Source organism: Thermoascus crustaceus (genome assembly GCF_041956765.1).
Source record: "Thermoascus crustaceus strain CBS 181.67 unplaced genomic scaffold VTN00scaffold_8, whole genome shotgun sequence".
Taxonomy (NCBI): domain Eukaryota; kingdom Fungi; phylum Ascomycota; class Eurotiomycetes; order Eurotiales; family Thermoascaceae; genus Thermoascus; species Thermoascus crustaceus.
Genome location: NW_027192534.1, coordinates 110,112 through 132,538, shown reverse-complemented (window position 1 = coordinate 132,538; position 22,427 = coordinate 110,112). Strand labels below are relative to the sequence as shown.

General features: G+C 44.3%; 4 protein-coding genes across 4 annotated transcripts; 3 read left to right on the top strand and 1 right to left on the bottom strand.

Annotated features, from left to right (window-relative positions):
• Positions 1 to 3,487: 3,487 nt before the first annotated feature.
• VTN00DRAFT_9641 (uncharacterized protein) lies at positions 3,488 to 3,901 on the bottom strand (the record flags this gene model as incomplete). Its single annotated transcript, XM_069436620.1, has 1 exon — positions 3,488 to 3,901. The coding sequence occupies one exon, from the start codon at positions 3,899 to 3,901 to the stop codon at positions 3,488 to 3,490; it is 414 nt and encodes a 137-aa protein (XP_069284240.1).
• A 3,043-nt stretch (positions 3,902 to 6,944) lies between these two features.
• VTN00DRAFT_9640 (uncharacterized protein) lies at positions 6,945 to 9,679 on the top strand (the record flags this gene model as incomplete). The annotated part of the gene is made up of 6 exons (XM_069436619.1): positions 6,945 to 7,052; positions 7,104 to 7,684; positions 7,736 to 7,911; positions 9,105 to 9,388; positions 9,452 to 9,593; positions 9,660 to 9,679. The coding sequence occupies 6 exons, from the start codon at positions 6,945 to 6,947 to the stop codon at positions 9,677 to 9,679; spliced, it is 1,311 nt and encodes a 436-aa protein (XP_069284239.1).
• Positions 9,680 to 12,292: 2,613 nt separating this feature from the next.
• VTN00DRAFT_9639 (uncharacterized protein) lies at positions 12,293 to 12,624 on the top strand (the record flags this gene model as incomplete). The annotated part of the gene is made up of 2 exons (XM_069436618.1): positions 12,293 to 12,338; positions 12,395 to 12,624. 2 exons carry the CDS (start codon positions 12,293 to 12,295, stop codon positions 12,622 to 12,624), a joined length of 276 nt encoding a protein of 91 aa, XP_069284238.1.
• A 1,375-nt stretch (positions 12,625 to 13,999) lies between these two features.
• On the top strand, positions 14,000 to 14,759 carry VTN00DRAFT_9638 (uncharacterized protein; the record flags this gene model as incomplete). The annotated part of the gene is made up of 3 exons (XM_069436617.1): positions 14,000 to 14,246; positions 14,366 to 14,402; positions 14,534 to 14,759. 3 exons carry the CDS (start codon positions 14,000 to 14,002, stop codon positions 14,757 to 14,759), a joined length of 510 nt encoding a protein of 169 aa, XP_069284237.1.
• Positions 14,760 to 22,427: the final 7,668 nt, after the last annotated feature.

Genomic DNA, 22,427 nt, shown 5'->3' with positions numbered 1-22,427 from the left:
CGGCCCTCCGCCTAAGAAGTCCTAGGCCCGTCGTTACATAGTCCATCTGAACTAACCCGATGCAAGATCCACAGGCTAAGGAGGGTGAGGAAAACGTAGTCGATGATAAAAGATATTATAAGCAGTCTAACAGCAATCGATGAAGGAAAGGTATAGTAAGTGAAAAAAAGAAGTTTTGTGGTAGTAGATGCAAAGGCATAGATAGAACAGGTCAGCCGTATGCCTTGCTGGACACATAATTTCCGTAACAGAATGATCTAATCAATCAGCCAGAGCCAAACAGCGCAGAAAGATATAACAAACCTCGAACATAGCTGGAAATACGGTACACAATCCGAGAGGAGGGTGAAAAGATGGAATTCGAAAGCCAACCACTGACAATTCTGAACCATTGATGCTAAGAGCTAGCAGAACAACTGCTGCTAATAGGAACGATAAGGTAGGTATGAAAATTGAAGTTGTTTATGTATAGGCAAGAGATCAATTTGACCAACCCAAAGATGATAATGGAAGCAGACTGAACGGAATTAACAGTTTGAACCAGTGATGGATCCATGATGAATGGTATGTATGAACGACGTTGAAGACACGTGACATGAATGATTGTGATCACAACTGCCACTGTATTTATATACCTCTATTCATCTCTTATACAGCTTACCCTGTTGTGTTCTGTCCTCTCAAGGCACCTTACTGCACTTCCTCGCACCCTATTGCACCCCATCACATTCCATCACACCCCATTGCACCATATCTGCCTTGTCAAGGTTTGAGACGGTAATGTAACAGCGCTCATGCATAGGAAATTGAGATAGATTACTATGGTAGCTAGTCATACAAAATCGAAAGCATGAGAGGAAAAGAAAGGAAAGAATTTGCAGAGCTTCGTGCAACATGAGATATATAGGCAAGTAAGACCGGCAGTATCTCAGAGACAAAGAAATGCTCAACACCGCCTACCTTACCGCCTAGATGCCTGCCGCGCCGTCACAGGTAAGGCACTAATGAAGTTGACAAGATCAATGCTCATCACAGTTGATCCTGTCTTCCTTTGAGGATGTAGCTAATTCAGGCAGGTAATGCCTTAGAGTGCCTGCAGAACGTGAGATGGTAATGGAAATTGGAACTAGATCCTGTATGGCAGAATTTGAGAGATTCTGGACAGATTCTCGCGTGGACAAACCCAACAGACGCGTATCCGTTCCAACAAGTAAGCGGACCATCTCCGACCCACCATGGATTGCATGAGATGTCCTTGCCCACAGTCGATAGGTTCCTTAGACATATTGGTCTTGCTTTATCTGTAACTTCTTTTTACTTCCGGCTTGGGGAATGGGGAGGTGGTGCTAGGCGTGTGACTTTGGGTTGTTGCCATGCCATTCCATTGTCTGTTTCTGGAATAACGAACGTGTAGCGGTGCATCTAAAAACAAGTGCCATAACTGTATGCATAGGAACTGCAATTGAAGAATCTAGGCCATGTGGAGCTCCCAGTTCCTTTTGTATCTAAGCGCAGTTCAGCTGCATACAAGTGACTGTCCCGTAGCCGGCTTAGGAATTACTGTATCCCAAATGGTTTCTACGTCAGATCTCTTGTAGGTAAAATTGCTAGTAACGGCTATTCATTTATCTCTTTCTCTTGCTTTCTGTCCTCAAGATAAACCCAACGAGCCTCCACCTAAGAAGTCTTAGGTCCGCCGTTACATATGGACGTTAAACTTGATTAATAATAATAATATCAATGGGTTGTTTTGTCAGATTTTAGGTTGCCTTCCAATTGTAGGCTAGCCGAGATATACCTGACATACAGCAGTTAGACACTATGGCTCTCTGAGGATGTTAGAATAGCAGGGATCTTTCAAAAGTATATTCTCTTAAGATGTTTTAATATTAGCAAATCAGTAAATCCTTGTAAGCGGCATTTCCATTTTGCTCTAACTCCGGAACAGTAACAACTATTTTATCCGCCAGGATAAGTGAGAATTCCCATAGATAATTGTCAGACTGCGCGAACCTCGTAATCCGAAGGTATGATGATGAAAGCTCTGTCTACCTAACTATCTGACCACTATTTATTCTCATGGACTTAGGGGTTAAGACCTTCCGAATACTTCTTTGTTTAATGAGCCCGAGACCTTTCATGAAACATGAAAGGATATACTAAAGGAAAATAGGCAGTCTCGGCCGAGTATAGACAGTACGATTCCTTTATTGCAGGGATCATGACCTTCTGCAGATCCGAATTGGCGTGTGCTGACTAGGCTGATAGGTCTCTTGGTATACCACTAGGGTATAGTGGTAATATTTGGCTGACAATACTTGATCAGATTATTCGCTTCCACGGCCCATAAGAAGCAGACCAGGATTTTCCAAGTGCCGGGGGGTGCGGCACCCACATCCAATTCAATTCTTGTTGTGACTCAGTAGTAGTATGTTAGGGAATGGAGTGCAGCGAGCATATTGATCAGCTACACGTATAGTAATGGAAGGGTAACAGATTAACAATATCTCATATTGATGCTCTCAGATCCTTGTCTGTTGCGTCCTTGCTTTTAGGGCTGAGGTAGAAGGTAAGGCTATAACTAGTGCTAGTGCTAGTGTCCACGTGATTTCTTTTACAATTCTAGAGTGTACCATCATGCATTAGGCCTCAGAATTGCATTGGAAAACGAACATGAGCATTATTTCTGGTGATTAGCGCGAGGTGCGACCTTTGCTATATCTGTATGTCTCTGCCGGACTTCGTCTCTTCAGCAATTGCTCCTCAATCAAAATGTTGTAGCGGCGTCCATACGTAGTTATATTCTATAACCTACAGTGACTAGCTATTAGAATACAAAGCATGGGAAAGGAAAGGAAAAAGAGAAATCTGCAAGGTTTTGTGCGGCAGGGGGGTATAGGCAAGGGCCTGGTCTCTCGGTTAGGAGTTCGGGTTGGAGGTTCGGCCAATGGCCGAATGTCTGTCGAATGCCTCAGGTGTCTGCCACGCTGTCACAAAGGTAGTCACCCACAAGGAACATTTGTCAAATATAGGGATGATGCATGAGTCCTAGCAAACACTAAGATCTCTGATTGGATAAGAGCAGAAAATGGAAAGGAATCATTGATCTGCGACAGTGTAACTTAATCAAATAACAATTTGACAGGGTTGGATCTAATTCACTTTGGTTCATATATCTTTTTTTGGCAGAAAGTCTGGAGGAAAATTGGCTCAACCACACCATTCTCAGTTCCCTTGGCACTATTTCTGCCTTTCATCTCGACACCTTCAGCTGCCCCTGAGCATCTAAGGTTGTCTCCTGACGTTCCATCTCCAAAACCAAGCAACTCTTGGTTCATAGACACAGCTTCTCCAACTCACTGGAAGGACTCAAGACAAGAGGACAGGAAGGATGAAGCTTTCACTGAATTTCCTAGAACAAGGGACTTCAGTTTCTGCAGGCATCATATGCATAGCAACTAAAGTTGCTGGGACCGTAAGAATACTCTTAGCCGAAGGTCGGGTTTTTATAAGGTGGAGGTACTCCATAAGCTTGAGATGTATAAGGTGGAGGTGAAGCGGTCGTTTCCTCTTCAGCAACAAGCTCATTGTTTGAATCCTCAAATGTCCTGCCACGATGATGTTTTGCCTGGTCAAAAGGAAGTTTCGTAGCAAGCCAGATAGACTTAGAATATCTACCAAGACTTGCTACCGCTTTCTGAGCAGTCAAATGGACAGCAAGCTTCGAAAATGGGGTCTTGTTCGGCATATGCAGGTCAGAAATTCTTTCCTTGGAAGAGGATTCCAGCACCTTGTGAATATCAGAGAGAAAGTCTTCTGGGATCTTCTGAGCCTTGTATTTTGTTCCACACCACTCCTCTCTAGAGTCCCAGTTTCCAGGATAATCTGGAGATGCAACCATGATTCTGAAGTTGTTGGCTCAGAGGTATGACATCGCCTCCTTAATCGCGTCAGGCTCAAATTTCCTCCAGAGGCGGTCACCGCTAAGCAGCCACTTTCTAGGTAGTGCTCTCTGCATGTGACTGGCCAGATCAAAGGTGAAGTCTCTAGCAGAGGACTTCTTCTGACACCTGAACTTGGCTTCTGCCCGACGTTCAATTTTGTCAAAAATCCATTGTTCAGGTGGTCGCTCCTTGATCATAGCAATGTAGTGGAAAATCACCTTGACCACTTTATGATACTGCTCAGTCCCCTTCTCTGTCAATCCAACAGACATTGAAAAAAATGTACAGCCCGGACAAATAGTTATGCGGCTGGCAGAAATTTTCTTTGCCCATCCTTTTGCCTTAATATACGCCAGGATGCTGCCACGCCCTTTGTGTTCAATGAGATGACTAATATATTGGCTGGGCTGTGACTGGTACAATTTCTCCTCATCAAGGAACGGGAATATGATGTACAGGAACTGTCCAGGTTCCATTTTCTGTGCGAAGATTTCAGTGCACAGGTGATCTGGCAACAATGGTTCCACAGAATCCGAGTGATTTTGTTGTGGCTTTTTACTTTGCAGATCTGCAAATAATTTGCCAACCCATTGCTCCAGCAGATCCAGCAGCTCACTCCCTAGGACAACCAACTTCATGCAATTTGCTGAATAGTGGTTCTTATACCAGTCAACAAACTTCTGGCAGATATTAACACCCTGTTTTTGGAGGCCATCTTGTAATATCTGCATATTTCTGTGTGGGGTGCGATGATAAGGATGCTCTGGATTGGAAAGAGACTTGTTCAGAAACATAAGACACCACTGATCATATTGTAATGCCTGGTCACATTCAGAGCTAACTTCCATAAGAGCGCGATCCAATGTCGACTCAAGAAAGAGGGGAGAGATAAAGAACTGGGCAAAACAATCAAGAGCATTGTATAGAGGCAACATTAAATATCCCAACAATGATCTGGCACTGCTAGTTGTTCTGTTGGTTGCAGCAATCTCAAACCAATAAGTTGTCTCCATAGCGGTGGTCTGGGCACCTGATGATCCTGAATGGGACAAAAGGTACTCACAATAGGCATTTTCCTCTGGATACTATGCAAGAAATGACAAATTAGTTACTATTCAGTCTGATGTGGCATGTGTGAGGGAAACACAGTGTAAGCAACAGCCACTCTATCCAACTTACTTTCTCTGTTCTTCCTATGGATAGCAAATGCTGTAAAACATATGCCATGCCCGGCATATTCTTATCATCTAAGTAATAGCCAACACTGATGCTGACAGCCGCGCTGGCCTTGTCGGTATCAGGATCATGGACCAGTAGTGCCTCAAGCTTGTTGGGTAGCTTTATCACTCAATAAGAACAATTATCACAGGTAGGCTTCTCAAGCTAGTCATAATAATACACTCAATCCCAGTCATGTTGGATGAAATGCTGAGGAAGAGAGCAGCAGAATTGGGACAAGGAGCAGGAAATAATAGAGCCTGGGAGGATAGAGTTGATTGCAAAAGCTTTATCAGGGAAGGGGAGGCAATGTCCTAGTGTAGTGTTGGAATTATGTATTTCACAGGCTGGGTACTTGGGATCAACATGCTACTTGTTTAAATACATACTGGATGGGGTAGGGTAATGACTTGTTATAAAATTTCTCTTTGCTGCCAAGCGCGAAGGACAAGTCATTGTCCATAAAGTATTGGACTGAAAACTGTAAATATCCAATCAAGTCTTTCCTTATGTGGACAGTGGACTACCCATCATGTGAGATAAGACAACCGGTGTCTGTAGGGCTACTGCTCTGGGGTCACACCATAGGGAGTAGCTGTCGGACTGCGCGAACCTCGTATTCCGAAGGTATGATGATGAAAGCTCTGATTATTCCAATCTACCTAACTATCTGACCACTATTTATGGACTTAGGGGTTAAGACCTTTCTGAATACTTCTTTGTTTAATGATCCCGAGACATTTTCGTGAAATAACAAAGGAAAATAGGTGGCTTCAGGTATAGACAGTATGATCCCTTTATTGCAGGGACTATAACCTTCGAGATGCCTGGATCGGCGTGTGCTGAATAGGCTGATAGGTCTCTTGGTATACCACTAGGGTATAGTGGTAATATTCGGCTGACAGTAGCACTAGCTCTGGCGAGGCGGGTAGCTGTCTGAAGTCAATTACGGTGTGAGCATACCCGTTCAATTACATGGATGGTTCCATGTGGCTAGACGCTAATCCCCCAGGTACTCCGCCATAATCCCATTCAATCTTAGAGTCCTAGAATCTCCTCTTCATCGGTAACACCCAACAGGGCTTGGGAGATCAGGGAGACGGCTGCGAGCCAAGCCAGTTTAGTTGATCCTTGAAGGATCTCCTGTACAGTTGCACAGACTGCCCTGTTCTCAGCTAATTAGCCACTGTGTACTAGTTCCAGTGCGTGTTGCTTTGTTGCTACTCTGTCCCTTAGACCCCATGCTTCCAGCATCATCCACCGCCTTTGCTAACACAAATGAAGGTGGAGAAAAAGTTTGCTTGTTGATAACTGGCTTTTGTTTCATATGTAATGTAACTTGAAAATGGTGAGACAATGAGTGCCAATTTTTGGTGACAATGTTCATAAGTTGCTGGTTCTCTTTGCGCAAGCAAACCATCACTGGGCCGATTAGGAGCCTAGGCCGTCGGACAGAAGCGGATGGCTCCCTGAAGCAATCATGTTTTGAGGGAACAAGACCAGGACTAGGGAGGTCATGCATCGTATAACGGCATCTTTACCATACACCGTTTCTCGTTAGGAGTGGAGACGACATGGTTCTTCTTGGTGTTATTGGAGGAACCGTTCCTCCCTCAACATATGAACATGGCAGGTAGGGCGCCGGTATCCCCGGACGCTGATCGGTCTTCTACGTCCCCGTAGCAAAAGAGGTCGTGGCCCCATATCTGCTCCTATCGACCACCTTCGCACAACTCCATCGTCAAATCGAAGTCTCTGAACCTCAACAATATTCTGAAGAGAATGGGTGGAACTGAAAGCGTTGTCATCTCAGAAGTCGCACAGGTTGCAGAAGAGTTTGTCGTCGCCTGGAGACAAGGGAGCCAAGAAGAGATTATCATGGACGCCGCGGTCAGTATGCAGAGATTCTTAGCAGATGGTCCTGTATCTAATAGCCTGCAGTTCACAAATCGTGTCGTCAATGTCTTCAGTAAGTTGCCAGCAGATTTCAGAAAGCAGATTAACAGACAGGAACGTCGAAAGCCTGCAAAGAAAGAGATTCTTGCGAAGCAGATCAAGCTCTCACAGTCCATTGTCCATATTATACCTCAATGGGGATCTGATTTTCGTAAAATTTACAATGATTCAACGACACTGCAGCCAGACTTTGATCGTGACCCTCTTGGAGAAACATATAAATCCTCGCTTCGGCTGGATCTACGGTTGTCCACAGATAAGATACGTCACTGGATGTACAATGTTGCTTTTCACCGGTTGCTCGGAATGTTCGGCATGTCTCGACTTGGCAAGAATGCGTGTACCTTGCTTGCGAATGTTGTCAATAGGTTCGGCGAACACAACAATGACGAAGTTGTTAAGAACCTTCATGAGTGGGTAACGGTCGGGAAAAAGCTAGATGTGTTGTGTCAGAAATTGAGAGAGCGGATTCTGGAAAAGTTCGGACGACAGACTCAGGAGAAACTGGATGGAAACAGAAACCTTGCGTTTATTTTTGCTCTCGCCGAGGAGTTTTCAGAACGAGAGTGGGTTCTTTTGGAGAGCACAAGAGGTATCAAAGACTAACTAGCTTCCAGCTTGAAAAAGGAACTTCCAATCAAGGACCACAAATTGGACGAGAGCATAGACAGTCTGATTGCTCGTGGTATCTTCGCAGTCCTTCCTGAAGATGCTTTTAGAATCGCGAATGATGCGTTCAATTATTTGTGGGAAATGATTGACCGTTCATTGCCACGGATCATGGCGTTTAATGGTGCGTCTTCCTCAGAATAATCTCTGAAAACTCTGCTCATATGCATAGCAGGAGCACAGCAAACCAGACATCCTCCTGGGCGAGAATATTCCGGCCAATCATCCGGCCACTCGGAGTTTCCCAATCCAGCGACTTGGCATAACTCCGCACACGAGAATACCGAAGATGGCCCTGACAATCGAAGAAGATTAATACCTTCATCGAGAGCTGCTCCAGCTAAACGCCGTCGTGACGATGGACACCATCCAACCCCTAACATCATGGATTCAATGCAATCTAATCCGCGTCATAACTCGCAGAGTCAGCAGCCAGGGGATACTCTCCAATACACCCGATCCCTGGTCGAGACGTCATCAATTTTGCAGCAAAACATCTCCGAATCCTGTAATAGCCTAGGTGACATTCACCGATATGGAGCTGGGTTTCGGGAACAAGGTGTCCATATCACCTCATCCAACTATGCTGCCATCTTTGAATATGGCCCGGAAAACGAGGGAAAAAAGCTGATAATGACGAAACTATTCGATGAGCAGAAGGAAAAAGTGAAGGAAAAGCCGTACTCAGAAATATATAAATCTGCTCAAGAGTTTTGGCGAAATCCAAAAGATGTTCCAAGCTCCCAGGCCAACGCTTTGTTACGGTCGGCGCTATCCGACACAGCATTGCATAATGGATGTTACCCTACAGGACAAGAGATAAGGATCATCTCAGGAATCACATGATTATGACTAATCAATGGTATACAAGGACTAACTAAATGGTATATGGTATACCATCGGGTATACAACATACCATCGGATATACAGTATACCATATGGTATACCAATACCAACAGGAAGACCATGTATATAAACACGCTCCTTAACCATGGGGATTAGGACCCCGTGGTCAACTCAAATAGCAATCTTGATAGCAACATTGCTAGTAACGGCCTATTCATCTCTTTCTCTTGCTTTCTGTCCTCAAGATAAACCCAACGAGCCTCTGCCTAAGAAGTCTTAGGTCCGCCGTTACACGCTTCAACATCAGGAGATATTCAAATAATGTCTCACGGAACTCACCTTGCATGTTCAACATTGGCAATAGTCTTTCAACGCATCGGTGATAAACATGTCCTTCCATATGTCCATACCTCGCTAGCATTTCTCTGTGTTTGGCATTGAACCCAGAGAGCATGCGATACATTGAAACAGAGGTTCCATGGGCGCAGATTGTGGCATTCCTTAATACATTGATTCGCCAAGATACAGATGTTGCCAAAATCGAGAGTGATCAGTTTCCCTGCCCTGAGGCCGGCACTATGCAGCAATTGCCTGAGGATTTCCTTATCCGCGGTCAGGCGTGGAGCCAGCTCTACTATCCCGATGGGTTCTTCGAAGACTCTATTGTTGACAATGAGGAGCGATCCATTGAGCTTTCCTCAACCCTGGTACCATGGACGCACCGATGTCTTTGGCTAGGGGCTCTCATTGTGACGGTGAGCTTTGCTGTTGGAAATCGATACTAATCATTATAATCGTCCTGCTAACATATGACAAAGTTCAAGCGCTGGATTGAATATAACAATGTGCCGAAGACATTTTCAGCTACTGCTGTTGCCTTGGAGCTCAAGAGTATAGCAAGAGAGATGAACCCCTTCAATCACAGATCTGAGCCCCAAGACGGTGATACAGAGATGCAAGGTGCGTAATCATCAACCAGCTATATATGGGACTTTCGTCTTCCTGATTACTAACAACCATAAGCAGAAGCACCAGTGAATCATTGAGAATTCAGGCAGACATGCCTAATTATACAAGGGAATCATATCTTTTGTTGCTCTTCTAGTCCTGCTCCCTGATCTAATTGTCTACTGGGTTATGTGCTGGTAGTCCTTTACTGTAATTATGTCAATTGCTCCTTTATATAATTCTACCCATTCCTATCCACTGTGTACTTTCATGAGTAAAGAAATCTTTTCTTTCTTGTGTCGCACTCTGTTGTTTCTATAGAACAAATGTTCCTTCTATATACATGATATTATTCCTCTGAAGACTATTATTGCCTTGTTTCTCCTTTTTTGTACCACATCACAAGTATTTGCAGTAAAGCTTGGATGTTTTAAGTCAATAGAATGTCTAATCAAGTTGAACCTGTCCTGGAGAACAATCTAAAATAGTTGCAAAGACCAGGCATGCATCTGGTAGCACTGAGCGCCCGCAAAACAGTTACAGGTCAATTGGCAACGCCAGATGGACTAAAGTGGCAGAAAATTTTTTTCATTGTATAACGCATACAGAATGACAGCGAAGGAATATCCTTTCCAACCCCTTTAACGCATCACCATCGAAGCGCCTAAAACGGAGATGAAGCCTCGATGCATCTTGTAACCAAGTTTGAAAGAGATAACGACCTTTGGGCCATCGTGAGACCATGTGTAGAGATAGGAAGGTCATTAAGTATTGGTGCTGCACACATTCCTGTCCAGGATTTCCTTCCAGGTCTGTATTTCATAATGTTCTTGACAAATATCATGCCTTGTTAGCCTTCTGCATGACACTGTTGAAGAAATTCTTGATATCACCTTTCTCAATGCTGGCCTCATACAAAGGGATATTAATGTGACAGAACATGAGTGAAACACTGTTATAGTGCTGAAAACAGAGATAAAGTCCTGAATTGCTTAGCCACCATCAGTAAAAGACATAGCAAACCTCCCATTCTTTTAGAGAAGAGCCACTGAGAATTGCCACCACACATATTGTTGTCCAGAATTGTCTGCCAGGTCCGTCTTCTCTGACATTCTCGAAGAGATCAGGCCTCTGCAACCATGCGGCTATTTCCTGAAAAATCCCTACTTCTCCTACTTCTCCTACTTCTCCTCCAGCTTGAGGATACTGAACTTTAGCAAACCTTAGTTTCAGCATCTTGTCTTATTGCCTTCCAACAGCAGTGGCACTCTGTCGCGCCGGGGGACGTTTGTGGCGCATAGCCCTACGACCCCTTTTTGGAATGGTTTAATAGTACAGTTGTAGGATGAAACCATACCCCAACAAGTTAGCTATATTACTGGCCCGTCCTACTTCTCTCAGTTCCTGTCAAGAGGCTCGACTTCGTAAATGATGTCGTCCTTTTGGACGCCAATGATGGAATTTCCTAAACCTGAGAGCCACCACATCAAAGCATTGTTTGAATCGGTACTAAAAAAATTCAACTGTGTTAGCCTTTCGCGATCATGGTGGTATTTGGCATGGTCCCTCGGATTCCGATGCCCCTGAACCAGCTAAGAAATAACACAATATAAACGTCGACAACGGCACAGCGTGAAGAGCTGTCCACCTATAGAGTAGCTCTGACGGGCTTTCATGACTCGGTTGCCTCCGTCCGCCCCTTTTGACTGCACCATATTTCGAGCATGGGATATTGATGCTTGTGCGCCCGGATCATGGCATCTGGCAAGGTTGCAATCTTGCCAGCCCTGGATTATGCACTGAACCGTGGGCCTAGAACTTTGCTAAATGCTAAAATAATGCGGTACTCGCGGTTGCCTTGCAAGTGCGACCATGCAAGCATTGATGTCGGCTTCCCCACAGGATCAGCAGCCGAGCGTGCCTGAAGATAGCTTTAGAAACCACTTAGCGAGGTAAGACTCCTGTATAATATTACAGTCCTTCACTAGCCATCCTCTACTGATTCAGCAGTCAGGTTGGCTAGATATCAATTGCCAATCTCTCTCTGTTTGACTTCCAATTGGTTTACATAAATTACGCCGGCGGTACAGCTACGCAGTCAGAATGATTCCCAGATCTTAGCTGTATGGGGAATTGTGTGCCATTCCTTACTTTTCTCCACCTCTGTGCCACTTAATTATGGTCTACTTATCCTCTGAGATCTTCACAGGCAAATCCTCTGCTGTGCAATATGTTAGATTGCGTCTACCTCAGCTTATTGTTGTTTGTTGCTTCTCAGACCTTTGAGAGGTAATGACAGAAACACATTTCCAGTATGTATACTACCCCTACACGAGAATGCCACGGGCGCGAGCAGGACAGGTAAGCATGATTACCATGAAGTCCAAAATAATTGAAAATCCAACACCTTCGCTGACACTTGCTTGGAAGGCCTGTGATAGATGTCGGCAGAGGAAGGCCAAATGTGATGAGGCAGAACCGTGTGGGCGCTGCCGGGAAAACAGATTAAATTGTACTTATAAAGATGCTAATTCAAAAAAGTCAGCACTCCAACTGAGTACAATGGCTTGTACACTGACAGGAACAGCAGGAAAGAAAGTAGTCATAAGATCTATGAGCTTCTCTCAAATTTGGAAGAAAGGGTGAATCAGATGCTGTCCTATCAGAAGCAACAAAGTGTTACACTTGAAGCTCTGGTGTGTACTTCTGTCATGCACAAGCCCTTAGTGGAAGAACCCCCTAATGCAGAGATTGGAGGTGAGCAGCAGCCAAAGGATGCGAACAAGTCTCTCTTTCTAAGATTGAAACTGCAGATGAGGATGATGGAGAACTCTCAATCCCAGTGGAACACACAACAGCAGCTCATAAGTTGCTTTTATGGCCTTCAGTACAGAGACTGTTGGGTCCACAGACATTTGATGAGGACTACATGATGCAGCTGGAGGAGGAACGTGGCCTGATTCGAGTCTACGGACGAGGTGAGGGTGACGACCAAAGTGATTATCCTGGGAGCGCATCTGCAAGCTCTGCCAGCCCTGACTGAGAAGAGGATTACCCACAGAGTGCCTCCCCCAATTTGTCTTGGCCTACGGGGCTTCCGTACCAACCCAGTTGAATACGGACCCTGATACAGTGCGTCAGCATCACAAGAGCTATCTGCAGCACATTCATATCCTCCATCCTTTCCTAGACGAGAACGGTCTTGAGAAGAAGATTGACATGTTTATCAAGATATACAGCCCTCAGAGGGAACCTCATGTCAGGCCATATATGCCAGGCAGCGCAGGTGAGCCGCCACAGGGCGCAAAATGAAAGCGTTCTTTCAAAATGTTGCATGGTGTTGGGTTTGACATGCACTCTTCCCCCGTCTCCCACCCGGAGAGAATAGCGGTTACACCACAGCAGATTGAGAGATCCATTGATAACACCATAGTCCTTTTGGTTCTTGTGCTGGGGTGTATTTGTGAGTGGAGGGACAAACTGTTGCCAGGCCCAGTCAAAGACTGTCCGCTAGAATACCAGGCCACCTCAGCTCCCCATAATGGTGGATTGTCTCAGGCAGCATTAGAGTCGGCCATGCAGTTGCCTGGTGGCTTTTATTCCCCAGTGGATCAATCATTTCTGTCTCCAACAGGAGTCAACAGCAGGAGTATGGCGGGCCGGTCCGTCATGGATGCAGGGTGGCATCCAGAGGGATCTGAGTTTTTGCAGCCAAGGAATATGGATGTTATTCCTGGCTTTGCTTATTACACATATGCTACTGATATTCTGGGGAATCTGCAGGGTGGAAACAGCCTTTTCCACATTCAAACAGCCCTCTTGGCAGGGTTGTACATGGGCCAGCTGGTACACCTGTTTCAAAGTCACAGTTGGATCTCCCAAGCTTCTAGAGCGTGTCAAGTGCTTGTTCAATTGTAAGTTCAGGCCAAACTGCCAGTGTGCTTACTATTCTAACATCTGCCTTAGGAAACAATACAGAGAGATGCAAGATGGCCCAATGAAGGATCTGTGTAATTTTGCATACTGGACATGTCTTCAGCTTGAAAGGTGAGCTGCAGCTGGACCTGTGTTATAACACCAAGTGGGAATATTAAGATCTGTTAGTGATATTCTTGCAGAGCTCAATCTCCCAGCAAGCGGCATATCCTGTTTGGACAATCACATTCCATTGCCCAAGGGAGTTTTTACACTTAAACTCCCCAACAAGATTCATGCACCAAGTACCATAATGATATTCTACTATTCAGCTCAGATTCACCTGAGGAAGGTCCTGAATTGTGTTCACACTGACCTCTACAAAGCCGGGAGTAAGCATGCTTTGTGTCACCCACTTTAGAGTCCAGTCCTGACATTTGATTTTCTGTCCTGCAGAGGATGGGCAAGCCAGATGGTCATTGTCTGTACAGGAAGTCCTCAGCATGAACCTCGAGCTATGGAGAAGTAGCCTTCCTGATTTCATGAAATGGAGTGACATGGATCCACCATCCAGTGATATCAACACTGCCTGCATGCGTGCCAAATACTACAGTGTGTGGTACATCATCCATCGGCCTCTTCTCTACCACGCACTCCATAACACACAAGGCGCCGCAGTGGACACTCCCACAGCCTCAAATGTTGTGTCAGGAATGAAGTCACAGCAGGCGTCCCCATCAATGCCGCACAGTCAGTGTGCGCCTAGCATGGCACAATGGTCTAGCAACATGGGCTGGCCTGGTTGAAACCCGGCCCAACCGCCGAGCTGGCCAGGGCCTACATATAGAGAGCTCACACCAAAGCTGCAGATGGCCTGCAAGATATGCATCAACTCCGCGATCTTGAGTATGGAAGCTTTTGACGGCATCAAGGGCTGACCTGTGGTGACAAACATCTTTGGCACTGCTCATGCGTAAGTGATGCACCAAGGTCTCCCTGTGGGAGCCTCTGCTAACTGTTGATACCTGCTTTTACAGACAATTTGGAAACATGCTTGTCCTATCAGCCACCTACATGTTGAGCCTCTCTGAATTTGTTGACCAAGGTGCTCTCTGCCGGCTCCTCATACGGACCATCAATTTCTTGCTGAGGAGCAAGAACCTCTCTCCAAGCTTGAGGAAAGATGCAGATATCTTGACTGAGATTTACTTCAAGATCTTTGGAGAGTCTCCTAACAGCAGCTTTGTGTCAAATGAGATGTGATGGCCGTTTTTGGTGTGCTTATAAAAACCCCTGTCTCCTTTGTACATCAGTCACCTATGCTTGGACAAGGCTAGTTCCATCTATGTTTGGTTCTATTTCTTTTAAATTGCTATTCTTTTTGTGTATTATATTCGCGCATTGAACAGAAGGCCAAATATCAGAGAGTTGTCAAGCTGTCTCCAAAAGGAATCTCTATAAGAGCATGAACTTCTTTACCTCATGCTGGATATCATCAAGAATGGGCTCCGCGCACAGGAGACTTGCTTGGTGCCTGCACTGTTTGCAGTATTTGGACCCCCTGTTGGACTTTTTATCTTTGGTTTGTCACACTCTATCCCATCCCGCCTTTTTATAAACACCACTAAATGTGAGGTAGGATGGACCGCCTGCCCATCAATTCACTGGATTGTCAGTGTTATCAGCATTGTCATTTACAGCATCTCTGTATTCATCATCTTGCAGTGCATCTTTGTTTATATCCTGCTTTCATATCTGCAGTATGTGGCATTGCTGTTTGCAAGGAATGACTTCTGCCACTCTACATTCATGTTTGGGTCCATTTTTTTCTCCAGGCTGATGTATGTAAATCTGGGTGTTGGGAAGGGGATCAGTGTGTTGGGGGGTTTGAGTGTTCTTGGGATTGTGAATTCACCTCTTCCTGCATCTTTGCTGACATGTGGAAGTTACCTGGAAAAAGGATGGAACTAATATCAGACCAGACTGGGATGTTTGTTCTTTATCTCTATGGTGCGAAGCTGCATGCAAGGTCAAAGTTTGTGGTTTCTTGAGTGTCAGGATATATAGAATTGTTTATATGGTCCAAGAGTCAATAGAAGGTAGGTTTTAGAATATCTGGTCAGATTGGTTTCAACTAATACAGTACATGAAAGACGATAGAAGTTGCGGTATATAGAACAAAAATAGTTATATCTGTTGGAATATAGCTTCCAACAAGGCTACTAATACGGGGTCAAAGGGCATATACTAGTCGGGCACTGAACCGTATATTGAACCTATCTATACATAGGTGTAGGAGGTGTGAGTTGTAGGTCCTATCTAGGCCTCCGAACCCTTATTAGGACAAAGGGGTGCTAAACCCTTTCTGGCCAACCAATTAGATCGCGCCTTGCGGGCTCGGATGCCCATGGCTTCTAGAGGCCTGACGCCTCAGGCAAGCCCTATTTTCCAACAATATCCATATTATTGATACATTTCCCTCTGTTAATATACAACTTCAATGCCAAAAATCCCTCATGGATCCTTTAAGCAGTTTTTCTTAACGGCAACAGGAGAGTTGTAGAGGTTACTGGGGTTCAACTAGTTTTAAGCTAGCTTTATTTGCCCTTCAAGTTGAATATTCAATCTAAACATGGATATTTGTCTAAATTTATATATGCGCGACTTCCCAAGAGAAGTGATCCTCAAGATGGGCCTGTTCCTGCTCATCCCGGCACATGAATCTGGGGTCATTCTTGTTACACTGGCAGGACTGGGAGACACTCTACAATGGTATCAACACGTATAATATTAAGCTGTTTAGTAAGAAGATGTAACAGACATTGTGCATTTCAGTTGCCATTTACATCTTCACTGAGGTTATGCATATGTGGAGTTAACAATAGTCATCATACAGTTGAGGGCTTTGCCAGCAACTAGTGGAGAAGATAGATGATCTATTTTGTTTGCAGAGTGTTATTGACAGTGATATATCTAAGGGATTTTTTGATTGGTGATTCAGCCCAGGCTAAGGAGATGAAGGACCAAGGTAAGCGCAGACAGGGAAAGAGATATATTAGGCAATGAGGGTTTTATGTTAATATGAATGCATACTGTACATACATGCTAGTGTGTACATACATAGGAATTGCTAGGAACACTGCACTGGACATAATTGCAATAAAAGTTTCAATTTTCAGATAGAAAGCTATCCTGGGTGGTAATGTGTAAGTTGCTTGTGTTGCAGCCAGTCAATCTGAATACAAGAGCAGCTGAGTACATTGTTTTCCTATAAGAGTTTGCCCCTTTCTACTGATTTCAGTATTTCAAGCAATAGCATGTACAGAAAAGGCCCTCAGGGGGTTGTTTCCTTCTGGATATATGTAAATTCACATGTGCCAGTGTTCCCCGGCCCAGGTGCATAGACAGTTTAAGAGTCAGGATATTGCTCCTCAAATCTTGAAAATAAGACTGCAGAGGAAGTGAGGCCCGCTCCAACTGCACACTATATCTAAGCCTGTTTATTGCCTTGGTTCTAAGCGCTTCTTGAATGGAGTCCAGATTTGAGCCCTCGGATCTTTACACGCTTTCAAGTCTTACACCTCGATGGTTAGCAGTTTGTCATACTCCTGCCCAGTCTAGTTTAGACTTCAGTCACCACCTGCCCTGAAGCTTCTTTTTGTCTGACAACAAGTTCCTGCTGTAAAAAGTCTATCAGTTGGATTCCAATGAAAGTCTCTAGTGGTGCGTTTACTGTTCTTCTGCCTAGCAGTTGACCAATATCACAGTGCTACAGAAAACTGGCCATCAAAAACTTAGTATAGCCTCAACTGCATTAGTGCCGATGCTTCACAACCGCCCTAGTGCAATCAATCTACAACCGCTCTAGTACACCCTTAGTGCAGCCAACCATTCCACAACCACTCTAGCGCAGATTTGGGTGGTTACCGCTCAGAGCACTTGCATTTTGGAGGGACAGGTGTAGTTATACCACGTTAACCATTATGAAATATTCCTGAACAGCAATGCAAAAAGCTAGTCAAGAATTGCCATTCAAAAGCAAGCACTCCAAAACACTAAGGTCAGCCATTCAAGTTTAACCAGGCCCCTTCTAGACAATCACCTATCCTGCAATCACAGAATCACTAGAGAATTCTTACCAACAACAAACTTCAGCTGCAAGCCAGCCAAAAGGTACCACGGTTAAAGAAGCAATTTAATCAATGTTAGCAAAGATCCTTGACATTATATTCTCCAAGACTCCTGCTATGAAAAAGTCAATGAAAAACACATAACTCTCCTCCTGGACCCATCTTAGGAGAAACTACTGTCCTGGGGTGCTCTGCAGCTCTTAGTAATAGGTAGCTATATTGTCAAATAGACTGATCAGGCAAGGGAACTAGTCCTCAAAGGGTATTTGTTAATGGGGACTTTGACAGATTTTCATCTCAGGGGTTCTCATCCAGATATTCAACAATGGGCTTGTGTGTATATACTTTTGTGTTTACCTCAGGGACAGCAAGAATCTTAAACTTGCTTTTTCAGAGGTGATTGTTCCCTGAACCTTACACAGGAATATTATCACTTATGTTGATGTGATTTCTAGATTTTAAACAAAATAATGGAAATCAAAAGAAAAAGAAAGCAACCCTGTAGATGCATACACTCCACTAATGTTCTAGAACTGAACACAGCTGTTTCATTTCAAGCAGACTCCTGCTGTTAGCAAAGAAATAACCATAGTTCTGAGCAAAACAAGATATCAAGATAACTAGTAGTTCTGTTGCTCTTATTATCCTGTGACCTTGAGGGTTGTGTTTTATTACTTCTCTCTCTGTAAGTGTTTATGCACTTCTTCATCCCTGAGTCTCAATTTGGCTTGGTCTTCAGGTAGGGGAAATTGCACTTCATAGGTGAAACATAACAAGATGATCTTGACTGACAGACAACACAACTAGGGTAAAAGCCAAGCGCCTATCAAATAAAACTACTCAGTAGTAGGTTAGCATGTTGACCTGCCAGTAAATATATTACTGAGCAAGGGTAACTAAACTGTCTATATGGTAATGAGCATTCTTATATATCCTATTTTCTGTATATCATCCTGGTATACCTTCCCACTGATATATTTCTCATGGTGTGTCTATACCCATCATACTGCTATATGGTTGTTTCTTTCTGTCATCACATGTCCTAGGTTCTCACCTCCTACCTTGTGGGGTATTGCTTCACCATGCATGGCTGTGTTGGACAGCGCCTAGTCCGGTTGGTTCATCACAAGGAATTTAGAAAAGCTGATAAGCTAGCCACTTAGTGAGCAGGGTGATATCATATTCCCACCTTTTTCATGGCCTGAAACAGTCACCACAAGGGTGAATGATCATTCCTCAAGATCTTAAACAATGGGACGTCCACATTTAAACAACCATCTAAGCATCTCCTTAAGAACAAGAGTTATTTATCAATTTTCTCTGTTTGCTATGTTATTTCATGCCCTTCAAGATAAGTGCATGTAACTGTTCATCAAACTCACCCTGCCCTAACAGCAAGACAGGCTGAAGGACCCCAAGTCCTGATCCAATGTTTCCTGAGGATGAGACTCCATTAAATATACGCCCCATCTTCTTCCCTTGCCATGGCCAAGAATGTGAATTTTGAGGTTTACTTCTTTGAAGCTGTCCTCTTGTCTGAATTGTTATGCGTTGGTCTCGGGGGGTTTGGGTGTGGTTTTGCCAACAATATACACTTTCTCTTGTTCATGCTAACACAGGCTAGGTGGGAATGTAAACTTGAAAAAACAGTGCTATTCTCCTTTTATGATGACAAGGTGCAACTGTACAAATCACAATGGCCCCCAAGGGCAATTCCTATTCTTTCTAAAGATACACCACTGCATGGGTCAGGTGAAAACTGGAGCGGACCTCTATTATGCTGTCTTAACTGCAAAAAATGTTGGTCCCAGTTGTATCATAGACTGCATGTCATGGATCCTGGAAAATATTCCTGCAACGGCATCTGCTCCCACGCGGAATGTGCGGCTGCTCATCTGCCATCAATACCAGAACTCCCGACCACTCCTGAATGAGTCTGAAACAAACTTGTAGAAGGTTCCCTGCCAGCAGTAGTATCTAAGGGGTCTTCACATTATAAATGGCTTGGCAAGAAATGCATACTCTCTTTTCCTTTTCTATGAATCCCTTTTCATTGTTCATGATGTTGCCAACAAGTGAAATTCTTCTATTTCAATTGCATATGGGGTTCATACCAAGAATATCCCTAGAGGTCTGTTACCTGAAATAATTAGCATGCAAGAGGAAACAGCAAAAGAACAGGACTTTAAGACTGTTACAGCTTACTTCATGGTTTTGAAAAAGGATGGCTTTCCAACGGCCATCTTATGTGTCTTGAACATCCCAATTGAAAACAGTTAGAGTGCTGAAGGGAACAGAGCTATTACAAGGATGGGACAATGAAGTTGCCCAGATGCCAGTTATTGTCAATGACTTATCAGGCTTGGTTCCATACTAGATATTTAGTCTTCATTCCTTGCTAAAGATGTTGTGGCTGCAGATATTAGGTTATTCTGTTGCCAAATTGTTCATTAGCACTACAACCATTAATAGCATGTATTTTTGGGAAAGACAGCAAATTCAATCAGCTGTGACTTTGTAACGCCTGGGCTCTGAGGACCCCTACTAGGCCTAATTTGAAAGGACTACGTCGACTGATATAGGCCATATCTGGGGCCGAAACCCATTAAGGAGATCTGGCATAGTCTATAGAGCCAAGATCTAATAGGGATTAGTACTACAGACTGGAGTCATGTATATAAAGCCCTTACAAGCTGACCTTCTTCTAGAAGTCAGCAATCAGTTCTCATACATCTGGAATACATTGCTGTATACTACTACCTCTGTTATTATTATCTATACTATACTCTAGTAACCTACGACATATATATATAACTACTTAACGCCTTGATATCCCATCACGCTCTATCCACCCTCCGATCGATAGTCCTATAGGCTACATCACGCCTAAGGGTTAGTCGGTCATTACAGACTTACCTTACTGCCTCATCACCAGCGCTGGTACAATATATGATGACTCCACACCGGTGTCTCTGCAGAACATATATGCTTACAGCACGTCTGCAAAAGATTCTGCAGGAAAGTGAGCCCGGCCCTCTTGAGAGAAGGACAGAGGATACTTTTGTCAATTCCGTGTCTCCCTGGCTTGCAGATGCTGTAGAGCTTGAATCTGAAAAACAGTCAAGAGTACCACCACCGGAGCCAGTTGCCTGGCAGAAATCATGTGACTGTTGCCTGTCTATCTATCTGGCACACAGGCCTTATCTGAGCACTAGCTTCGCTCAGGGCGATGCGCAAACCGAGATATCTGTATCCCCCAGCACTTCAGACTAGGGGACGAGACTGGCGGCCGAGAGCTACTCCTTCGATCTACAAATGTGGCTATGAGAACCGTACGAGATCTATCATTGTGACTGCAGGAAATGGTTAAGCCAAAATGATAATTGTCTGTCCCGCAGTCATGGGGTTGGCAGACAGTGAGAGTCCCTGGGCCGCCAGCCCTGCTGCCACCTATATATTCTTGTACAAGCAGAAATTGGAACAGGAAAATTGATAGATGAATTTATTACCATGCTCAGTTTCACATTTATGAGATCCCAGCAATTATGGCTGTACATGTGGACCTTTCATCATCATTCAGCTATGAACACCCCAACTGGAGCAGCAGTCTATTTGGTTGATCTGATCTATCCAGGAGCTGCTTAACATGGTGATATGCCCGGACCTTAGGTCAAGGATTCGTAGCTCACTCCACGTGACTTTCACTACGCGATCTTAAGCTGCCATGGGGAATGGCTAGCCGAGGGGTCGGTCGGCGGTTGGGAAAACCTCCCCCCTTCTCCTTGAGCCTCCACCTGAGACTCAAACTAACCAACGAGCGCGATCTCAGCTGACAGAATCGTTTGGCGTTCTCCCGTCTTCAAGGGCAAGGCAACTCCAAATCTCCAATATAGGGAGTCATTATGGTACCACTTACATATTGTCAGCCGAATATTACCACTATAACCTAGTGGTATGCCAAGAAACCTATCAGCCTAGTCAGCACACGCCGATTCGGATCTGCAGAGGATCGTAATCTCCTAACTCCTAATTCCATGGGAATAACTAGTCAGTTAGCCAGGTAGATTCGTGAAAGAAAAATAATACTAGCAATGCTAAGTCAATAAGGAGGGGTTTTCGCTTTAAAGCCTAACCCCAAATGGAGTAGAACCAGTTCTACACCGAGGAAAAGGGCATGGGAAGACCATGGTACCCGTGCCACCGCCCCAACACCTACCGGTGTTGGTGCGTTGCACCACAACGGAAAATTTCACCACAACGGAAAATTTCTACTATTTCATCAATTTTCTCAACAACCACAATGCCAAAATCGCCAGATAAAATTGAATCCCAAATCAAGGAAGCCTTACAAAAGGCTTCATGTCAAAAAAAACCAAATTTTTCCGTGTTGGCGCGAGAATTTGATGTGCCTTATGGATGGCTTCGCGAATGCTTCAAGGGTCGGCCACCAAAAACTGCCCATATTGCGCGCAATAAGGCATTAGATGATCAGCAAGAAAAGGCAATTATTCACTGGATTCGACAGCTTGATTCCCTACATTTGCCATCTACACCAAAGATGATTGAGTGCTGCGCAAACCAGATTTTACAGAGGAATGCTTCATCTAATCCGGCTCCACATGTAGGGGAAACCTGGGTATATCGGTTTATTTCGCGCCTTCCTGATGACCTACATCTTATTAAACAGAAGCCAATTGAGAAAGATCGACTAGGGGCAGAAGATATCAGTATTCTGACACATTGGTTTGATCTCTTGGAGCCATATATAGCCCGGATTCCACCAAAGAATATATATAACTTT